Source organism: Cervus canadensis, chromosome 12 (assembly GCF_019320065.1).
Source record: "Cervus canadensis isolate Bull #8, Minnesota chromosome 12, ASM1932006v1, whole genome shotgun sequence".
NCBI classification, from domain to species: Eukaryota; Metazoa; Chordata; class Mammalia; order Artiodactyla; family Cervidae; genus Cervus; species Cervus canadensis.
In genome coordinates, this window is record NC_057397.1 from 52,183,520 (window position 1) to 52,207,501 (window position 23,982).

Below are 23,982 nucleotides of genomic sequence, written 5' to 3' on the forward strand. Positions count from 1 at the left end.
TAGAGACAGTAATGGAGGTTTGTTGTGAAATTGTAGATAATTGCTGCTAACTGCCTTTTAAACTTGATTTCAAATGAATGTTGTTAAATGACCAAGTTATTTATGCCTGAATACTAGTGTATTTGTTAGTTTAAAAATAACAGAATTTTGTCATCTCTAACTGAAGGCAGTTTTTGTTTTTCAAATCTTTATACCTTTTCTTGCCTTACTGCATTGATTAGAACCTCTAATCCACAGTAAGATAAAATTACTTTTTTACATACTGCTGGTTTGATTTCCTGGTATTATTGAAGAGCTTTACATCTCTGTGAGGAATATTGGGGTCTATAGTTTTTGTTTTGTTTCTTTACTTTTTGTATGTGGATAATGCTGAGTTCATAAAATGAATAGGGAAGTGTTTCTGTCTTCTGTTTCTGGAAGAGATTGTAGACTTGACATTATATCTTTTTAATGTTCGATGGAAGTTTCCAGTGAAACTGTCTGGAGTTATCTTTTTTTGAAGGTTTTAAACCATAAATTTAAGTTGTTTAGTAGATATTTTGGGCATTTATTTCAATCGACTTTATTTTTCTTCTTTTTTTTCAGTTTCCAGTTTCGTTCATTTCTGTTATGACATTTATTACTTTCTCTTTGCTTGCTTTGGATTTATTTTGCTATTTTTTTGAAGGTGAAAGCTTAGATGATTTTTTTTTTACCTTCCTTTTTTAATGAAAACATTTAATTCTGTACACTTCCTTCTAAATACTACATTAGCTGCATCGTCCAGATTTTCTGCCTGTTTGTTTAATCCCATTAATGATTGATTTGATTTGTTGCTGGCTTTCAGTTTTTTGCCTGGCTGGTTTATTCTTTGTCTGTTCTTAAACCTAGGGCAGAACTTTTCACATATCTTAGCTTAAAATGTGGAATGTTTACCAGGGTTTCTCCTCCTGTGTAGGCCCTGATTTCTAATATTTGTCTCCAAGTACCTTGACTATTATCAAAATTCAGCCTCTTAGCCTTTTATCCGCTGCTTTCCCTTGTCTTTTTCAGCTCAGCTTGAAATAGCAGATGGCTTGAGGAAACAGCACGGAGTCTTGGGTTTTCTTACTTTCTCTTTTCTCTGTAATCTTGTCTTTTTCAGTACTGGCTGCCTCAACAGTCCTTAGCTTTTAATTTTTGCCCTCTTATTTCTAGTGTTAGTTGCTCCAATTCTTTGGTACCCTATGGACTGTAGCCCACTGAGCTACTCTCTCCATGGAATTTACCAGAGAATACTGGAGTGAGTTGCCATTTCCTGCTCCAGGGGACCTTCCCTTCCCAAGGATCAAACCTGCATTTCCCATATTGCATGCAGATTCTTAGCTAAGCACCTAGGGAAGCCCCATTTGAGTAACTGAAAGGGAAAGGGAGGGAGGGAGAGTACCTTCTGTTCTACTGGATGTACGTATCTTCTTGAGTCACTGTAACAGAATGCGTGCATGCATGCTAAGTCAACTTCAGTCGTGTCCAACTCTTTGCAACTCTATGAACTGTAGCTCGCCAGGCTCTGTCCATGGGATTCTCCGGGCAAGAATACTAAAGTGGTTAGCCATTTCCTTCTCCAGGGATCGAACCCGAGTCTCTTATGTGTCTTGCATTGGCAGGAGGGTACTTGAGCACTATAACCACCTGGAAAGCCCATGGCCCAGCTACTTGCTGGAATTACCTTCTAACCAGCCACTGTAATCATTGTTTTTTTTGATATTTAGAATGGAGCAGACAACCATAGCTAACTGGCTCTATATCTCAGCTGGAAATGGACAGATCTGATAATGTCTGTAACTGAGACATTTAGTTTCAGACCCTTGCGGGTTCTCAAATTCTGAATAACATGACTGTATTTTGGCAAACTAGGTATGTGGATATTTTATCAGTTGCTATAGAATTGTATTTCTGTTACATGCATGTGAATATACAATTTATAACTTGAGTAATCCTTTTTCACTCTTTGAGAGAAAAACATCAAACAGTGATTTTTGCAGACAGTGAAACATACTAAAATCAGTGATTCCATTTATCTCTGCATTTAACTTCTTTTAACTATACCTCTGTGTTTTTGTTTGGGTGGATATTTGTGTGTGTGTTTTAATGTTGATTCTAGAGATTATGGTGTACGTCTTCAACTTATGACCATGTGTCTTCAACTCATATCTTGAGTTCATTTAACTCATATCTTGGGAACTTTATAGTATAATTCTGTTCCTCCATCCTTTTTATTACTTTTGTCATTTTATTTCTACCTTAAATAAACTTTTAATATGTTGTAACTTTAGTCACGTGTCTTTTAAAGAGATTAAAAACTCAGTGTGGAAAAGTCTTGAGTTGATCCAAATATTTGTCATTTCCTCTTTCACACTGTTTATTCAGATTTCCATCTGATGTCATTTTTTTCCAGCTGAAGAATTTTCTTTATCATTTCTTGCATTATATTCTGCTGGATAAATTCTTTCTGCTGGATGATTCTTTTGTTTTTCTGCAGACATACATGTGCAAAATGCATGCTATCTTCTTTCAAAGCTATTTTTCTTAAATGTGTAAGACACTGTTGACAGGTTTTTTACCTTTCAGAGCTTCAAGCATACTCCATTGTTTTTTGGCTTGTATAGTTTCTAATAAATCAACTGTCATTTGTAACTTTGTTCCTCTATTTGTAGTATGATTTCCTCTTCTGACCACTTTAAAATTTTCTCTTTATTACTTAGAGAATGATTTTATTTTTCTTATTTTCAGCAATTTCATTGTAATGTGACTTACTGTGATTTTTTTTCTTAATGTTTGTTATGCTTGAGATTCTTTGACCTGTAAAATTATGATTTTCATCAAGTTTGAAAAAAAATTGCCATTATTTCTTCAAATTTTTTTCTATTCTTCTTGCATCCTTAAATACTTACATGTTAGACCATTTGATATGGTTCCATAGGCCACTGGGGTTCTTATTTTCTGTGTCTGTTTTTAGTTTTTGTCTCCTCTGTGCTTCATTTTTAGATGGACTCTTTTATCTTTTACTTGGGTTTCCCTGGTGGCTCAGGCAGTAAAGAATCACACCTGTAGTGTGGGAGACCTAGGTTTCATCCCTGGGTTGGGAAGATCTCCTGAAGAAGTGAGTGGCCACCCACTTACTCTTGCCTGGAGAATCCCCATGGACAGAGGATCCTGGCGGGCTACAGTCCATGGGCATAGAATCAGACCCAGCTGATTGACTCAGCACAGCACATATTACTGTTTTAGAGAGACTGTTGCATTTTAAATAGACTCAGACTGACTTGTTGTCTTTTCTTCTGCCATGTCTAATCAGCTGTCAGTACCATCTATTCTGTTTTCCGTTTGAGATGTTGTATTTTTATATCTAGAATTTCAGTTTAGTTCTTTTTTATATCTTCTGTATTTCTCAGTGTTTGTTTTTCTTTATATTTCTGAGTATATAGAGCATGTTTATAATAGATGTTTTCATATCTTTTTCTGCTGGTTCTGGCAGTCTACTATTTTTGTGACTATTTTTGTTTAAGTTTTTATTGGTCCTGAGCCTGAAATTTAATATTTCATTATTTCTGTAATCTCAACATCTTTAAATATGAAAACATTAATTCTCTTATTGTTTATTTTCTTTTCTGGTCCAAGAATCCAAATCCAGATAAAGATAAACCTCCTTGTAATGCTCAAGAGTTAGAAGAATGTGATATTTTCTTTGAAGAGAACTTCAGTTTATGCAGATTTGATGGCAATACATTAAAAACTACTCATGTGGTAAGTTCTTGATAATGATATTTATAAAAATTTGTGAATAGAGAGAAGTTATTCAGATGAGATGATAAGTGATTGACTAAATACTATTTTGCAAAGATAGATTGATTGGCATTTACTGTCTGTGAAAAATTTCTTCATTTCCTAAAGTAGCCATCTTTTCACACCATCACCCATAATTAAACAGTGTTGTATGTTTGATACTATTGCATAGTGATGTCTTTCAGTGGTTTTTTTTCTGTGCAGGTTTTTTATATGTAGTTGTGCCTGCAATATATGACAACTTAATGTCTAACTGTTCCTCTCCTTCACTGTCCTTTTGTAATATTTTTTAGATACTTAACTTTTTTAAAACTAATAGCTGGATATTATGATACTCAAAGGAATTACAGAAAGGAGCATTTCTGGATTATACCTGTGTAGAGAAGTGATGTGGAATGGCATAAGATCAGTGGGTAGAAAAGGTATCATTGAAGTTTGTTTCAAAATTACTTACTCTTAAGATTAATTTCTACATCTGCTGTGGTCTCACCCCATCAACATATAACACAAATAACTTCTGAAAAGCACAGAGATAACATTTTGCTTACCACAGTGTACCTAACACCTGTCAAGGGTTCTGATTCTGATAGGTGCTTAAAAACATTTTTAGACTGATCTGTTGGTGACAATCATAAAAATGGTTTCATTTCCATCTTGGATCTCACGAAATTTGCATGTACTTTTATGTCTCCTGTTCTTTTTCAGTCACTCTTCTAATTGAACAGAGTTCTTGATCATATTATTTTATGTAATCTGGTCACTGATCCAAAGCCCAGATGATCAAAGTTCTTAGGTTTTCTTGGCATTTTGCTTCTTAGATGTTTTTTAGTTCTGACATAATCCCATAGATAACTCCCTTAATTATGAGTAAAGAAGAGCCATTACACACTCTTACTGCCTTGGGTTAGATTTTAGAAAATTATTCTAAGTACTACTGATGAAAAACTCTTGAACCTTGACCAACTGTACACTATTTATTCTTAAAGAATCTGGCCTTTCTTCCTAAACTTATAGTCCTAGGAGCTATAACTTTTAGATACTGTTTCCTGCCTAACTTTTATAGAGAAGGCACCTGATCTTAGATGTCATAAAACGTTACTGTTTTAGCTTAGCTTCTCTGAGAATTTTACTTCATCGTAGTATAGTAGTACTAAGTAGTATTGATCAGTAGTTTAATCTTGGTCACTGAGAGGCATCTAGTTAATGATACTGCTCGCTATTTTGTTTGTTTAACATACTATAAGTTAAAACCAAGGACTAATAGAAGGGGACTGAAATAAAACCTTTATTACTGACAGATTAGGGTACAAATGCCCTGTCTGCTGACTAAATCCTAGAATTTAGCAAATAGCACCTAACCTTAGTCACAGGCAGTGCCAAACCAGATCTGGCTGACTCTGGTGGGGCTCTGGAAGCATCTTATTCTCTGAGGCCTGTAGCTACCTAGAGGAAAAAGTTGATAGAGCAGAGAAGAATATACTTGGAATTTTCTTCTTACATTTACCACCCAAATGTCACTTCACTCCTTAAGGATTTATAGAAGGTGAAGTGTTATAGCTGTGGACCTTCTCAGTGTCATAGAAATATACATCAGGAGTGGGAAAGAAGTAAAATACATAATAAACAGGGATAATCCTTCTAACTTTGAAAAAAAAATTTGGATCTGTAGAACTGTATTTCATCTTTTTATTTTGCTGATCTGTTAGGCTATAGTAGGTGAGGTTTACATGAGATCAAAGATAGAGCCAGTATTAGGAACTAGATCTGTGGACTTTCCAAATGTTTCACCATAATTTTCCCTAAATATCAGGATCATAAATTATAATTTCAAGATTCTAAACCACTACAGTCTGAATAAAATGTGTTCCCATAGAGCATGAATGATACTTATTATAAGCAGGTCCTATCTTTGGAAAGTTAAGAAATATATAAACAATCCCTCATTACATGAGTTTATAGGGACAATATTTAATTAAGTATTGCAGCATTTTTTACATACTTTAAATATTTAATCAGAGTTCAGTGTTAATATCTCATTTAAGTATAATAATGTATTCTTCTGCTCCTTTGTTATAAATTAATTGACCAGATATAGATGGGTTTATTTCTGGGCTGTCTGTTTTATTCCATTGATCTATGCATCTGTTTTTTTTTTTTTTTTTTTTATGCATCTGTTTTTATGCCAGTATTTTACTGTTTTGATTATTATAGTTTTGCATTATAGTTTGAAGTCAAGGAGCATGATGCTTCCAGCTTTGTTCTCTTTCTCAGGATTGCTTTAGCTGTTTGGGGTTTTTGTGGTTTCATACAAATTTTAGGATTGTTTTCTTTTTGTGAAAAATTCCATTGGAATTTTAGAGAGATTGCATTGAATCTGTAGATTGCTTTGGGTAGTATGGACATATTAACATTATTAATTCTTACAGTCCATGAGCACATTTATTTATGTTTTCAGTTTGTTTCATCATGTCTTACAGTTTTCAGTGTACTAGACTTTCACCTCCCTGATTAAATGTATTCCTGGGTATTTTTTTCTGTTGGATACAATTGTAAATAGGGTTATATTCTTAATTTCTCTTTCTGATAGTTCATTATTAGTGTATAGAAATGTAACAGATACCTGTATATTTTTGTATCATGCAACGTTACTGAATTTGTGTATTAGTTCTGACAGTTTTTTGGTGAAATCTGTAGTGTTTTGTAGATACAATATCATATCCTATCTGTAAAGTGACAGTTTTACTTCTTTTCAGTTTGGATGTCTTTTCTTTTTCTTGCCTGATTGCTCTTCTAAGACTTTCAATGTTTAATAGAAGTGGCAAGAATGGCTATCTTTGTTCTTGATCTTAGAACAAATCTTTCAACTTTTTACCATTGAGTATGATGTTAAATGGGGGCTTGTCATGGATGGCTTTTATTATGTTAGGGTAAGTTTCTTCTTGAGGGTTTTTAAATAAACACACAAGGGGTGTATTTCAGTGAACCCTTCACTAAAGGGACGCTGACTTTTGTCAAGTGCTTTCTGCGTCTGTCGAGATGATGGTATGATTTTTATCCTTCATTTTGTTAACATAGTATGTGATTGCATTTATTGATCTGCAGCTACTCAACCATCATTGTGGCCCTGGAATAATTAATCACTTCATGTTGTATCATCCTTGTAATGTATATTGAATTTGACTTGCTAGGCTTTTCTTGGTTTTTTCATCTGTGTTCATCAGGGATATTGGTCTGTAGATTTCCTGTTTTGTGGTGTTATTGTCTGGTTTTGGTATCAAGGTAATGCTGAGCTAGCAAAATTAGTTAGGATGTGTCCCCTACCCTTCCCCCTCCCCAAAAAGAGTTTGAAAAGAACTAATATTAATTCTTCTTTAGATGTTCAGTAGAATTCACCAGTGAAGCTACCTGGTCCTGGACTTTTGTTTGTTGAGAGATTTTGGTTACTCCTTGCTAGTAATTGGCCTGTTCAGATTTTCTGTTTCTTCATGATTCAGTTTTGGTGAGTTAGTTCATTTCCTCTAGGTTGTCCAATTTGTTAGCATATAATTGTTCATAGCAGTTTCTTATACTTTGTTGAATGTCTGTGGTATGAGTTGTAATGTCTCCTTCATTTCTGATTTCATTTCTCTTTTTCTTGGCATATCTACCTGAAGCATTTTTAATTTTGTGTATTTTTTTCAAGAAATCCATTCTTAGTTTTATTGATCTTTTCATTGTCTTTTAAGTCTCTTATTTCATTTATTTTTACTTGGATTTTTTTGTTTTTTTCCTTCCTTCTACTAACTTTGAACTTGGTTAATTTTTAGTTCCTTGAGATGTATGTACAAGTTAGGTTATTTGAGATCATTCTTATTATAGGCAGTTATTACAATGAATTTCCCTCTCAGAACTGCTTTTGCTGTGTTCCATAAATTTTGGTGTATTGAATTCACATTGAATTTAATCTCCACATATTTGTAAATGTTTGAGTTTTCTTCTTATAGTTGATATCAAGTTTTTTGTGGTCACAAAAGATCCTGATACTATTTAGTTTTGTTAAATTTATTAATTCTTGTTTTTTAGCCTAACATGATCTATCCTGTAGGATGTGCTATGCATGCTTGAAAAGGGTGTTTATTCTGTTGCCTTTGGGTGGAATGTTCTGTTTATATCTTTTAAGGCCATATGATTTAATGTATCTTTTAAGGCCAATAGTTCCTTATTAATTTTCTATCTGGATAATATGTGCATTGGTGAAGGTGGCTTATCGAAGTCCCCTATTATTATTGTATTGCTGTCTCTTTCTCATTTTAGGTCTGTTAATGTTTGCCTTATATAGACAGGTGTGCTCCTAAGTTTGGTTCATAAATATGTACAAATTTTTGTTGGATTGACCCTTTTACTATTATATAGTGACCTTCATTGTGCCTTATTGTAGTCTTTGTGTTAAAGTGTATTTTGTCTGACATAATTGAGCTACCTCCACTTTGTTTTGGTTTGCCTGGAATATCTTTTTCCATCTCTTTACTTTTAGTCTTCGTGTTTCCTTATATGCAGTGAGTCTCTTATAGGCAGCATATAAATGGTTCAGGTTTTTTAGTTCATTCATCCAGTCTTTTGATTGATGGTTTTATTTTAATCAATTTACATTTAAAGTAATTATTAAGAATGTATTTTCTGTTTTGAAGTTGCTCTTTTCCTTTCTTCTTCCGTTGATTACTTCTTTTGTGATTTAATTTTTTTCTCCAGTAGTATATTTAGATTCCTTTATCTTCTTTATATTTACTTGAGGTTTTTGCTTTGTTGTTACCATGAAGCTTACATAAAACAACTTACGTTTATAACACTCTATTTTAAGTTTATAACAACTTAAGTTTGAACAGTTCTAAAGCTCTACAACCCCTACCCCATGTTTTGTTTCTGATTTCACAATTTACATATTTTTATCTTGTTTGTGTGTTAGTTGCTTAGTCATGTCTGACTTTTTGCGACCCCATGGACTGTAGCCTGCCAGGCTCCTCCATCCTTGGGATTTTCCAGGCAAGAATACTGGAGTGGATTGCCATTTCCTTCTCCTGGGGATCTTTCCAACCCAAGGACTGAACCTGGGCCGCCTGCATTGCAGGCAGACTCCTTACAGTCTGAGCCACCAGGGAAGCCCATTTATCTTGTTTATCCCTCAGTAAATTGTTATATCTTTGTTTTTACTACTTTTGTCATCCTGTCTTTATAAATTAACCCACACCCTTTACAACCTAGATGATTCAGAATTTTACTATATTCTGTACATTTGCCAGTGAGATACATACTTTTATGGTTTTCTTTTTACTAATTAGCTCCATTTTGTTTCAGCTTAAAGAAGTTTCATTGACATATCTTAGGCCTGTCAATTGGTGATGTACTATTTCAGTTTTTGCCTGTCTGGAAAATTCTTTCTCCTCGCATTCTGAATGACAACTTTGCCAGGTAGAGTACTCTTGGCTGGAAGATTTTTCCTTTCAGCACTTTGAAAGTATTGTGCTACTTCCTTCTGGCCTCCATAGTTTCTGCTGAAAAAATCTGCTCATAGTCTTATGGGGTTCCCTTGTATGTAAAAAGTTTTTTTCTTGCTCCACCTCTTTAGCTTTTGATGCATTAATTACAAGGTGTCTTGTGGGTCTGACTTTGGGGTCTTCATATTTGGAACTCTGTGGGCTTCCTGGGTCTGATTATCTGTTTCCTTACCCAAATAATGGAAAATTTCCACCATTCTATCTTCAAATAAGTTTTCTGTCACTTTTTCTCTCTCTTCTCCTTCTGGGGTTCCATAATGTAAAAGTTAGTCTGCTTGATGTTGTCCGTTAAGCTGTCTTCACTTTTTTCATTCTTTTTCCTTTTTGCTGCTCTGATTGATTGAGTTGAACTATCCTAAGTTTGACCTCAGTGATCCTTTTGTGTCTTTTTATCTTCAGTTTATTCAGTTACTGCATTCTTCAGCTCTGTGACTTTTATTTGACACTTTCTTTGATCTTCTAAAGCTTTATTGAAGTTCTCACTTCATTCGCTCCTACTTCTCTCAGTCTCGGTGGGCATCTTTATGACCATTATTTTGAATTCTTTATCAGTTAAATCACTTATTGCTGTATCATTAAGGTCTCTTTCTGAGGTTTTATCTTGTTTTTCCCTTTGAAGCATATTCCTCTGTTTCTTCATTTTCTTTGACTTGCTGTGTTGGTTTTTGTCCATTAAATAAAATAGCCACCTCTTCCAGTTAAAGAAGTGGTCTTGTAAAGGAGATGAAGCTTAATTGTTCCACTGTGCCCCTAGTTCTTTGTTGCCTCTCAAACTTTGTGATTGTCCAGGCATCTTATTTTGGCTTTCAGTAGTTGAGGGTGTGCCAAGACCTATTAGCGTCCCAAAATGGAGGATCTCAGTCAGCACCTGAATTCAGTCTGATTGGAAGCCAGACCCTCAGACATCACCTTTTAAAGTATGCAAATATGTACAGTCCTGTGGACTGTAAACATAAGTCCCGCTGTCCACCAGAACCAGATGATCTAGAGGTGTACCCTGAGCAACAGGCACAAAAAATTGGGGCACCAGATGAGTATACAAGCTCCTTTCCTAGAAATACCGGTGACTTAGAGTAAGGCAGAGGGAATGTGCAAAGATGGCAACCACTGGCCTCAGCCTCCAAAAAGCAACTCAGTAATCTTTTATATACATCACACCAGAAGCCTATCATTACTCTGAAGCTCTAGGACAGGCAAAGAGTCCTTTTTCACAGAAAGACTGGGAGTGTATCTTGCCATCTGCATTAAGCCCTGATAGTGGTAGCCAACTAGGAACTGTCTCTAATTGCTATAGTCCCACAGTACCCGGAACACAAGTCTCACTGACTACCAGACCCAGGCCAACAGTGAGCATCCCCTGGGCAGCAGCCACAAAAACCAGGGTACTAGATGGGAAAGCAGGGACACCAGATGTGTGTACAAGGTTCTCTCTGGGAGATACTGGTGCTTTGAGGAGATGCAGAGGGAGAGTGCAGGAGATAGTGCTTACTGGCCTCTGTCCCTAAAGTGTATTTCAGTAGGCTCCTAGATGGGTATTGAATTAAAAGCTTGCCCCTCCTTCATGGGAGGAGGTGTGAGTTCAGTATCCTTTTTCATTGCTATCTTGAACCAGTATCTCAGTTGAGTTAAACTCGAGGCCAAAGTTTTTTTGTATAATGACAAGCATTTTGATTTTTCTATTATGTCACTTTTTATGAATATAGGCCAAGATTCAGTGAAATAAAAATGCATAAATGTTGATGTTGGGAATAAGTGGACTGATAATAACTGGAACATCTCCAACAAATAATACTCAGTCCATCTTTTCAAAAACAGATTTGGTAGGTCAGTGTATTGTGTGCAAGTCAAGGTCTAGCTGGTTAAATGTAGCTTGTACAAAAATAGTGTCTTGTTATACCCAAGAGGTACCACTTGGCTTGTCACTGGGCAAAGGAATGAAGGAGGCTCTATTATTGTGGCTATTCAGTAGTACATCCATTTTAGGCTTCAAATACTTGGGTAATTTGTACTCTTTTCTGCAGTGTTTATTTCAAGTTTCTCTTCATTTGTTGTGACTTTGGACAATTTGAAATTCCCTACACATGGAAAGGTCAGTGTATGTCCTAATTTTAGAGAAGAAAAAGCACTAAAACAGAAAGGTCATGACTCTGTATTGTAAATGACAGGTTTCCCAAAATACAAATTCCCTCAATGAAATGTAAATCAGGGTTAGAGTATGGCATTTGGAAAATAAAATGTTAAATGAATATATGTAGCAACATAATAAAAGAGAAATATTAAATTTCAGAACTGAAGAAGAAAAGTAATGAGATGTGATCACTGGGGTGTAAAGCTCAAGTCAGAATTTTAGATATAGTTGAAAATGAATTATTTTTGCTTTTTTCCAAAATATTAACCACTAGCCACATAGCTTTCAAGCAGTTGAAATGTGGCTGGTTTGAGATGTACTGTAAGTGTGAAGTATACAACCAGATTTTGAAACTTAGCGTGAAAAAAGAATATGAGATATGTTCTTAATAATGATTTTTTATATGAATGTTCATGTTGAAATGATAATTGATTAGTTAAGTAAAATGCATTTATTAAAATTAATATATCCCATTTCTCTTTTTAATATGACTACTAGAAAACATAAAATTTTGTAAGTACCTTGCATTTTATTACTGACAGACAACACTGATCTATAGAGATCAAATTAAATACAGCCTTTTGTTCAATCAAAAGGTGACAGGATGTTTTTAAAAAAAGTAAACTACAGTGAATTTTGCAGATCATGTGGTGTTTGTCATTCACTGCTTAAAACCTGAGAATGAAACAGCTGAAAAGAATATTTGTAACTCATAAGTCATTGAGACAGCAAGCAGAGGAACAGGAAATAGTTCATTTAGATTAATATCATTAAGAAAAATAGTAGAAATTGCAGTGTATTCTGTATACTGATTCTTTCAAAAAGATATTAAGAATAGGATCAGAGTTTATAGAGAAAGGAAATACATTTAGAAAGTATCTAAATCAGTGGTTCTCCAGCTTTCAAGCTCCTTGGGGTACTGAATTTATAATTTATTTGATTACATCAAATTTGACTATAGTAGCAATGAAGCTGTGTAATAATTCCCCTGCTTTTATGATCAGAGTAGATGTATATCTCTGTTACAGTGTCTGAAAATGGGAGGAGACATTTCCTACTGCTAGTTGTTACTAGAGGATGGACCTGAATCTGACCACTAGATTGATGAAGAGGTGTTCTCTTCTGGAAGAGTTAGCAACCACCAGAGCACCATTTAAGCAGCTGACTATGAATCAGCTTCTTCCCTGGAAGCAGTCTGCACCCCTGTCCCCAGTTCTTGCTAATTACCAGGCAGTAAAGTAGGGGACTATTCATTGCCTGATTTACTGTTCAGTTTGATCTGCATGTTTGTTACTAGTCCCCACAGACTTCACTCAGATTGTATAAATTGAACCATCAGTTCAGTTCAGTCACTCAGTCGTGTCCGACTCTTTGCGACCCCATGAATCACAGCACGCCAGGCCTCCCTGTCCATCACCAACTCCCAGAGTTTACTCAAACTCATGTCCATCGAGTCGGTGATGCCATCCAGCCATCTCATCCTCTGTCATCCCCTTCTCCTGCCCCCAACCCCTCCCAGCATCAGGGTCTTTTCCAACGAGTCAACTCTTCCCATGAGGTGGCCAAAGTACTGGAGTTTCAGCTGCAGCATCAGTCTTTCCAATGAACACCCAGGATCTCCGTTAGGATGGACGGACTGGTTGGATCTCCTTGCTGTCCAAGGGACTCTCAAGAGTCTTCTCCAACACCACAGTTCAAAAGCATCAATTTTTCGGCACTCAGCTTTCTTCACAGTCCAACTCTCACATCCATACATGACCACCAGAAAAACCATAGCCTTGACTAGATGAACCTTTGTTGGCAAAGTAATGTTTCTGCTTTTTAATATGCTGTCTAGGTTGGTCATAACTTTCCTTGCAAGCAGTAAGCATCTTTTAATTTCATGGCTGCAATCACTATCTGCAGTGGTAATGGTAAACTACTCAATCTTTCTTCCTAGGACCAAGAATAAGATAAAGGATTGTGCTCTCATCATTGAAATTAAACATTGCATCTGATGTCCTACTTAGCACATTAAGACAAGAAAAAGAATTCTATCTTTATTCAGTCATTATCCTGTACATGAATATACTTACTTATCTACCAAAAAGCACTAGAAAAAGAGAATTTATAAAAGTTACAATATAAAGTCAATGAACTTTACTTCTGTGTAAAAGACAAAACATATTGGGAATCTAAAAAAGTATACTTTAATTACAGTAGCTTCCATAATATGAAATAATGGTATTAAACTGAACACTAAAAACTTCAAAATATCGCCATGAAACAAGAAGACAAACCTAAGTAAATGGAGACATACAATGTCCATGAATGACAAAACATTATTAAGGTATCAATTCTCAAGTTGGCCTACAAATTAAATGCAATTCCAATAAAAATCCGAGCAAATATTTCTGTGCAAATTGAAAAGTGACTGTAAAGTTTTTTCAAAAACAAAACCAATTTAGGAAAATAAAAACAAAGGTCAAGACTAGAACTATCTGACAGCAAGACTACTACAAAGCTTTAGAAATCAAGCCAGTATAGCACTCTCTAAACAAGGGATCAGCAAACTTTTCCTTAAAGGGTCAGATAGTAAATACTTCAGGGCTAAGGGCCATATGGTCTCTTTTAAAACCACTCAACTGTTTATATAGTATATAAGCAGCCACAGACAATACACAAATAAATGACTATAGTTTTTATTCCAACAAAACTCTTACCAATCAGGTGGGGGGACAGGTAACCAGTAGGTTACTTATCCTGTTCTAGATATAAACCATTTGCCACAGACATGTATTACAAATCTCTCTTCCTCACTGCACATTTCCTTCTATACTCTCATAATGTTATCTTTTGATAAACAGATATTCTGAATTTTGATCCAGCTGAACACATATTTTTTAATACTACCGCATAATTGCACTCATCTCACATACTAGTAAAGTAATGCTCAAAATTCTCCAAGTCAGGCTTCAGCAATACGTGAACCATAAACTTCCAGATATTCAAGCTGGTTTTAAAAAAGGCAGAGGAACCAGAGATCAAATTGCCAATATCCACTGGATCATCGAAAAAGCAAGAGAGTTCCAGAAAAACATCTGTTTCTGCTTTATTGACTACGCCAAAGCCTTCGACTGTGTAGATCACAATAAACTGTGGAAAATTCTGAAGGAGATGGAAATACCAGACCACCTGACCTGCCTCTTGAGAAACCTGTATGCAGGTCAGGAAGCAACAGTTAGAACTGGACATGGAACAACAGACGGGTTCCGGACAGGAAAAGGAGTACGTCAAGGCTGTATATTGTCACCCTGCCTATTTAACTTATGTGCAGAGTACATCATGAAAAACGCTGGGCTGGAAGAAGCACAAGCTGGAATCAAGATTGCCAGGAGAAATATCAATAACCTCAGATATGCAGATGACACCACCCTTATGGCAGAAAGTGAAAAGGAACTAAAAAGCCTCTTGATGAAAGTGAAAGATTAGAGTGAAGAAGTTGGTTTAACACTCAACATTCAGAAAACTAAGATCATGGCATCTGGTCTCATCACTTCATGGGAAATAGATGGGGAGACAGTGGAAACTGTGTCAGACTTTATTTTGGGGGGCTCCAAAATCACTGCAGATAGTGATTGCAGCCATGAAATTAAAAGATGCTTACTGCTTGCAAGGAAAGTTATGACCAACCTAGACAGCATATTAAAAAGCAGAAACATTACTTTGCCAACAAAGGTTCATCTAGTCAAGGCTATGGTTTTTCTGGTGGTCATGTATGGATGTGAGAGTTGGACTGTGAAGAAAGCTGAGTGCCGAAAAATTGATGCTTTTGAACTGTGGTGTTGGAGAAGACTCTTGAGAGTCCCTTGGACAGCAAGGAGATCCAACCAGTCCGTCCATCCTAAAGGAGATCAGTCCTGGGTGTTCATTGGAAGGACTGATGCTGAAGCTGAAACTCCAGTACTTTGGCCACCTCATGGGAAGAGTTGACTCATTGGAAAAGACCCTGATGCTGGGAGGGGTTGGGGTCAGGAGGAGAAGGGGACGACAGAGGATGAGATGCTGGATGGCATCACCAACTCGATGGACATGAGTTTGAGTAAACTCTGGGAGTTGGTGATGGACAGGGAGGCCTGGCGTGCTGTGATTCATGGGGTCGCAAAGAGTCGGACACGACTGAGCGACTGAACTGAACTAGATGAGGGGTGTTTTTTTGTAATTATTATCAGAGTTGATGTATAATGTTGTAAATTAGTTTCAAGTGTACAGCAGAGTGATTCAGTTACACATATACATATATCCTTTTTCAGATTTGTATTCCATTTAGATTATTAGGGAATATTGAGTAGAGTTCTCTGTGCAATACAGTAGGTCCTTGGAGGTTATCTATTTTAAATATAGTAGTATGTATTTGTCAAAACCAAGCTCCCAAATTCTTCTACCTCCCCCACCTGTCCCTTTTGGTAACTATAGTTTGTTTGCTGAACCTATAAGTGTTTTGTGCTTTCTAAGTAAGTTCATTTGTGTCATTTTTTAAGATTTCACATAGAAGTGATATATTGTTTTTCTCTGTCTTCACTTAGTATGATAATCTCCATCCATGTTGCTGCAAATGGCATTATTTCATCTTCTTAGTGGAATATTCCATTGTATATATGTACCACATTTTCTTTATCCATTCGTCTGTTCATGGACATTTAGGTCCTTCCATGTCTTGGCTATTGTAAACAACGCTGCAGTGAACATCAGAGTGCATGCATCCTTTCTAACCATGGGTTTCTCTGGATATTTGCCCAGGAGTAGGACTGCTGGATCATATGGTACCTGTTTTTAGTTTTTAAGGAATCCCCATACTGTTCATCATAGTGGCTGTACCAGTTTACATTCCCACCCACAATGTAGGAGAGCTCCCTTTTCTCCATACCTTCTCCAACATTTATTATTTGTAGATTTTTAATGAAGACCATTCTGACTGGTGTGAGGTGATACCTCATTGTTGTTTTGATTTGCACTTCTCTAATAATTAGTGATGTTGAGCTTCTTTTCATGTGCCTCTTAGCCATTTCTGTGTCTTCTTTTCTCTCTCTCTCTCCTTTGAATGCACAGCTTGCAGGATCTTAGTTCCCTGACCACAGATTGAACTTGGGCCCCTGGGAGTGGGAGTGCTGAGTCCTAACCACTGTACTGCCAGGAAATTCCCTGTATGTCTTCTTTGGATTAATGTCTGTTTAGATCTTCTGCCCATTTTTTGATTGGGTTGTTTGTTTTTTTGCTATTGAACTGCCTGAGCTATTTGTAAATTTTGGAGATTAAGCCCTTGTTGGTTGCATTGTTTGCAAATATATTCTCCCATCCTGTGAGCTGTCCTTTCATTTTGTTTATAGTTTCCTTTGCCATGCAAAAGTTTTTGAGTTTAATTAGGTCCCCTTTGTTTATTTTTGTTTTCCGTTTCTTATTTATTTTAAAATAATATTTATTATTTTACTTTCCATTACTCTAAGAGACGGATTGAAAAAGATTGCTGCAATTTATGTCCAAGTGTTCTGCCTATGTTTCCCTCTGAGTTTTATAGTATGTGGTCTTGTATTTTGGTCTTTAATCCATTTTGAATTTATTCTTGTATATGGTGTTAAAAAATGTTCTAGTTGCATTCTTTTACATTTAGATGTCCAGTTTTCCCAGCACCACTTATAAGAGACTGTGTTTTCTCCACTGTATATTCTTGTCTCCTTTGAAGTGAAAGTCACTCAACTGTGTCTGACTCTTTGTGACCCCATGGACCCCAATTCTCTATCCATGGGGTTCTCCAGGCAAGAATAATGGAGTGGATTGCCATTTCCTTCTCCAGAGGATCTTCCTGACCCAGGCATTGAACCGGGTCTCCTGCATTGCAGGCAAATTCTTTATTGTCTGAGCTACCAGGAAAGCCCAAAAGTCTCCTGAGACCTCTTCCTTCCCTGCTGTTTTTTGAGGCCCAAGAAGATCGTGCTGTTTTCTGTGTTAATACATTATGTGTGCTGTGTAAGGTATAGTGTGGGCGAGGCAGAAAAGGAAAGACAACCTCAACAGAAGTAGGTTACCTTTATTCAGGCAAAGAGGGGCGACAGTCGGCCTAACGACCAGGCTGAGCCCCGAGAGGAATCAGGGAGGCTTCGTACTTATAGGGAGGTTTGTGGAAGCGATAAGGGAAATGTTAATCAGGCTGGATGTTTTGAGTATTCTTTTGTTGAGATGACATGTGTAGTTGGGCAGGGGGTGATAAGTCTTCTGGGCATGTGTAGGGGATGGGCAGTTTCCGGAGAGGGGGCGATAAGTCTTCTGGGCAGGTGTAGGGGTTGGAAGGTTTCTGGACAGGGGTTGATAAATCCCAGATAGATGCAACCAGCCTGGAGCACCAGGGTGGAACTAAAGTTCTGTTTTGTTTTCTCCGAAGTTAGATGATTCAGCAAGGGGCCTTTGAGACTGTTGTTCTCTTTTCTAGGCCCAAAAGACTCCTTCATGCTGTGCTTAGTCACTCAGTCATGTCTGACTCTTTGGGGCCCCATGGGTAGCCCACCAGGCTTCTCTGTCCATGGGGGATTCTCCAGGCAAGAATACTGAAATGGTTTGCTATGCCCTCCTCCAGGGGATCTTCCTGACCCAGGGATCGAACCCAGGTCTCCTGCATTGCAGGCAGATTCTTTGCCGTCTGAGCCATCAGGGAAGCCCATGAATACTGGAGCAGGTAGCCTATCCCTTCTCCAGGGAATCTTCTCAACCCAGGGATTGAACCCTCCTCTCCTGAATTGGCTGACAGATTCTTTACCACTGAGCAACCTGGAAAAATCTTGTCTCCGTTGTAGGTTAACTGACCATAGGTGCATGGGTTATTTCTAGGCTTTCTCTCCTGCTCCATTGATCTGTATTTCTGTTCTCACACTGGTACAACACTATTTTGATGACTGTAGCTTGCAGGATGGCCCAATCCCTCCAGCTCCATTTTTCTCAAGGTAGCTGTGGCTGCTCAGGGTCTTTTGTGACTTCATACAGATTTTAAGACTTTTTTTTGCTCTAGCTCTATGAAAAATAACATTGGTAATTTGGTAGGATTGCATTGAATCTGTGCATTGCTTTGGGTCATTGCTTATGGTCATTTTGGCAATATTGATTCTTTCAATTCAAGAACATTGATATATCTTTCCATCTACTTGTGTCATCTTTGATTTCTTTCATCAGCATCTTACAGTTTTGGAGTATAGGTTTTCTGTCTCCTGAGGTAGGTATTCCTAGTGTTTTATTCTTTATGATGCAGTGGTAAATGGGGTTGTTACTTTAATTTCTCTTTCTGATCCTTCTTTGTTAGTGTATAGAAATGCAACTAATCTTTATTAATTTTGTATCATGTAACTTAACATTCATGGATGAGCTTTAGCACTTTTCTGGTAGCATCTTTAGGATCTTCTATGTATAGTATCATGTCATCTGCAAACAGTGACAGTTTTACTACTACTTCACCATTTTGGATTCCTTTTATTTCTTTTTCTTCTCTGATTGCAATGGCTAGGACTTCCAAAACTGTTGAATAAAAGGAGAGAGAGTGGACATCCTTGCCTTGGTCCTGATCTTAGAGGAAATTCTTTCAACTTTTCACCATTGAGCATGATGTTAGCTGTAGGTTTGTCATTTATGGCCTTTATTATGTTGAGGCATGTTCCCTTTATGCCCACTTTTTGGAGAGTTTTTATCATAAAGTGTTGAATTTTGTTAAAAGCTTTTTCTGGATCTATGGAGATGATCATATGGTTCTTATTCTTCAGTTTGTTACTGTGGTGTATCACACTGATTGAGTTGTGGTTATTGAAGAATCCTTGCATTCCTGGGATAACGTGCATTGGATTGTGTATTATCCTGTTAATGTGTTGTTTCTAACTGTGGCCTTTTCTTTTCCATTTGGAGAAGGTCCTTCAGCAGTTGTTGCAAAACTGGTCTCCCGGTGCTTTAATTACCTTTTTGAAGATCTTGCTAAGTATAGTCACATTCTGAGGTGCTGAGGGTTGAAACTTCAACATATGAATCTAGGAGGGGATACAACTCAGCCCATAAGAGTATCCGTCACTTAGATTTCAGTAATTATTAACATTTTGGCACATTTTTTCTGTTTCTCCTTTTTTTTTTCTTTAAACATTCAGGAGTAAGTTGACAACACCATGCCCTTTTACCCCAGTGCCTCACATATATACTAAAAACATTTTCTTACAGAGCCGCAATACAATACAATTCAGGAAATTTGACGTTGATATACATTAATACTTTTATCTCATATAGAGTTCATATTCAGATTTTAACAATTGCTCAAGTAACATACTTTACAGCAATCCCCCCAGCCCCCCCCCCCCCCCCCCCCCCCCCATGATTCAGGATCCAGTCACATGTATCATATTGCATCGAGCTGTGGTGTTTCTGTAGTCTCTCTCAGTTTGGAACATCCAATTAGGCAGCCTTATGACATTGACTTTGTTTTCTACTTTTTACACTATTTCCGTTACTTCCTCGAGGTCAGATTCTGAGTTTGCATTTTTTCCAGGAACCTTATATAAATGATGTTTCACATTAGGAGGTACTTGGTTGATATTTACTGTTTTTCTCCTATTGTGGCATTAAATATGATTACATGGTGTCCACCAGGTTTCCCTATTTTAATAATCTTCCCATTTGAATTAGTAAGTACTTTCTATGAATGTTAAAGTAGTCTTTGGAAAGGACTTAGATTTTGTCATGTCCCTGTTTTTTCCCTCTCTATACTGGCTTCCAATCTTGTCACATTTAGAAAAATGTCTAGGATCCTCACTGTATTTGATATATTCTAAATTGAGTGATCAGTGTACACATATAACATGAATATATCTGAGGCAAAAATTTCACAAAACAGTAGTACCATTATTGTGTGTGCTCAGTCCCTCAGGCATATCCAACTCTTTGTGACCCCATGGACTGTAGCCCATCAGGCTCCTCTGTCCATGGAATTTTCCAGGCAAGAATGCTGGACAGGGTTGCCATTTCCTACTCCAGGTGGTCTTCAAACCCAGGGATGGAACCATGCAAATCCCTGACGTCTCCTGCATTGGCAGGCAAATTCTTTACTACTGTGCCACCTGGGAAGCCCAGTGTAACATTGTAGTCACTCAGTCGTGTCTGAGTCTCTGTGACCCCACGGACTGTAGCACACCAGCTGCCTCTATCGATGGAATTTTATGAATAAAAGTACTGGAGTGGGTTGCCATTTTCTAATCCAGGGGCTCTTCCTGACCCACGGATTGAACCCTCATCTCCTGCATTGGCAGGTGGATTCTTTACCACTAGCACCACCTGGGATACCCTATTCGTATTGTACAAGACATTTTTCAGTACTCTATTCCATACTATTTTTAATGAAGTAAAATAGAAAATTGTCTTCTTGGTCTAACTAAATTGATTTTGGTACCAGTATTGAGACCATAGTTAAAAGTCATTGCTCTCCAATACTGACTGTCTCTCATTTTTTACCATTTTTTCCCCTAGCTTTCTTTTATTAAGCCATACTGGCCTTAAAGTCAAGATTTTATAAAACATTTTGGTAGTTTTCAGACATTGATTTTAGACATACCACACATGTACAACTTTCCAACACAACTGACCAAGCAGAATACACGTTATCAGCTTTTTAACCTCAATCTCTTAACCACTTGAGTTTGAGGATTCTTCCCCCATAAGGTGGGAATTCCTATGTAGTGAAGGTTAAATAGGATTAAATAATTTGCTATGAAAAAGTATTTATTGATCTCTGCCCAGTGAGAAATCAGTAAATCTTAAAATCTTTGTACAGAGATCCTAAAACCTTTGTAATTTCCTAAGTAGTAAGAGCACTAGGTTTTTGGTCTTTGATCCTGGTTTCTAACATTGCTCTTAATTCCCTTGAAATTTCCTGGGTGATAGGAATGGCTTTTACTCCAATGAGGCAGTACTTTGTGGGTTCCTAGATAGTTTCACGATGGGAGCTGGTCAGCAGAAAGACCACACCATGATCTGAAGACTGGAACTTTCAGCAGTAGCCTTCTCCTAACCTCCAGGAAGGAGAGAGAGATTGGAGACTGAGTTAATGATTAATCATGCTTATGTGATGAAATGTTTGTAAAAATCCCAAAAGGACAGAGCTTGTAACACTTCTGAGTTGAGCACATGGAGATATACTAAGAGGGTGGTGTGCCTGACAAGGGAATGGAAGCTCTGTTCCCTTTTCTCAGTAGCTTCTGCTATGCATCTCTTCTATCTGAATGTTCTTGGTTATCCTTTATCATATCCTTTTATGGTAAACTAATAAATATAAGTGTTCCCCTGAATTCTGTGAGCCATTTTAGCAAACTATTGAACCCAAGGAGAGGGTCTTTGGAATTCTTGATTTATGGTCAGTCAGTCAGAAGTATAGGTGGCAAGTTGGGATTTGTGATTGGCATCTGCAGTGGGGGTGGTGGGGGAGCAGGGGAGTCTTGTGGGGCTGAGCACTTACCCAGTGGGATCTGATGCTGCTTCCACATAGGACACCCACCTGGTGTCAGAGAACTGCTGGATATGTGAAAAAACCTATACATCTGTGTCAGAAATGTTTTGAGTGTGGTAGTATTGTGAGAAAAAAGGAGAAATGGGGGGCGGGGGTGTTTTTCCTTATTCATTAGATACAGATCAACTCAGTACTTCATGGGTAGTAAGAACAGAGGTGTTGTTTTAGTCTCTTAAGTCTTGTCGAACTCTTTTGCTACCCCGTGGACTGTAGCCCACCAGGCTCCTCCGTCCATGAGATTTCCCAGGCAAGAATACTGGAATGGGTTGCCATTTCCTTCTCTAGGGGATCTTCCTGACTCAGGAATCAAACCCAAGTCTCCTGTATTGGCAGACGGATTCTTTACCCCTGAGCTACCTGGGAAGCCCAAGAACAGAGTAAATTTTAGTCATTTATTCTATGTACAGAATATGAATTTGGAATTAAATTTTCATGTCATTAACTTTTTGGTCTGACCTCCCAAGAGATACATTATTTATGAATAGATAAAACCTTTTCCTTAATACTGCTTTCCAGTTTAATTTGGTAATAACAGTGATTAAAGCTTGTTTAAATGTCTTCACTTTGACATATGATTTTCAGAAGTCTTTAATTGCTAAGTGAAGAGTATTGCAAAGAGAAGAAAAAGACAGTCAGTTGACTACTTGAAATTCATGTTCCAAGTTTTTCTATAGAGAATGAGTAAGTGAAGTCACTAAGTCATTTCTGACTCTTGGAACCACATGGATTGTAGCCAGCCAGGCTCCTCTGTCCATAGAATTCTCCAGGCAAGGATACTGGAGTGGGTTGCCATCCCTTCTCTGAACCCAGATCTCCTGCATTGCAGGCAGATTCTCTGCCATCATTTTACTCTAATTGTAATCTTCACTGGTACTTCAAAGATAAATGCTACCTTTTCTATAATAAACATGAGAATAGAAGAAATGAGGATTTCTATTTTATTGGTCAAAGGGTTTTATGAATCTGAGAGTTTTTTTTAAGGCAATAAGATTGTTCGGCATTAACAAAGAATGAGTTTTTCAAATAAATAGTATAAATTAATTCTTCGCATTTAAGTGCTAAAACTATCTTTAAGGCTTATTTATAAAATGGAATCTTAGAAAATTTATTATTTACCCAAAATCTTATGTAGAGCATTCTGAAGAGAAAGTAGCATTTTATTGATTGTTGAATGTCATTAGAGTGAACATTAATTACCATGCTGTGATGTCTGTATAGTAAAACCCCTGGGAGCCTTTGATGTTAAGTCGGTTCTTTAAGCAGTCTCAGTCTACTGCATTAAAAAGTTGTGGTTCTGCATGGTTTTTGTTTTTTCCACTGCTAATAAGCTGTTGGACACTGTTCTTACCTGTGACAGTGTCCTCCCCAGACAGACATCCTTTTTCTTCTTTCTTTTTTGCTGTCGCATTTTACTTTCAACTACCAAAGTAAACAGTTGTGAATTCAGTGGGATTTGTGACATCTGTTCTTTTTTTTTTTTTTAATTGAAATGTTGACTTTTCTGCTGTACTACAACAAAGTGACTCAGTTATACACATATATTTTTTATGTTCTTTTCCATTGTTATTTATTCCAGGATATTGAATATAGTTCCCTGTGCTGTGTAGTAGGTCCTTGTTGTTTATTCATTCTATGTGTAATAGTTTGCATCTGCTAACCTCAAACTCCCTGTCTGTCCCTCCCCTATTCACCTTCCTCTTTGGCAACCACAAGCCTATTCTCTATGCCTGGGAGTCTGTTTCTTTTTTGTAGATAGGATCGTTTATGTGGTTTTTGTTGTCACATATAAGTGATATCATATGGTATTTGTCTTTCTCTTTCTAACTTACTTCACTTAGTATGATCATCTCTAATTGCATTCACATTACTTCAGATGGCATCATTTCATTCATTTTTATGACTGAGTAGTATTCCATTGTATGTATGTTCCACAACTTTATCCGTCCACCTGTTGATGGACACAT

At 37.0% G+C, this 23,982-nt stretch overlaps 1 protein-coding gene across 1 annotated transcript in view; it reads left to right on the forward strand.

The window, feature by feature from the left end:
• Positions 1–23,982, forward strand: part of NUDCD1 (NudC domain containing 1) — an 89,674-nt gene that overhangs the window by 50,263 nt on the left and 15,429 nt on the right. The window contains exon 8 of the mRNA XM_043483733.1: positions 3,640–3,765. Coding sequence (XP_043339668.1) covers positions 3,640–3,765 — 126 coding nt within the window. The remainder of the gene's footprint in view (positions 1–3,639; positions 3,766–23,982) is intronic.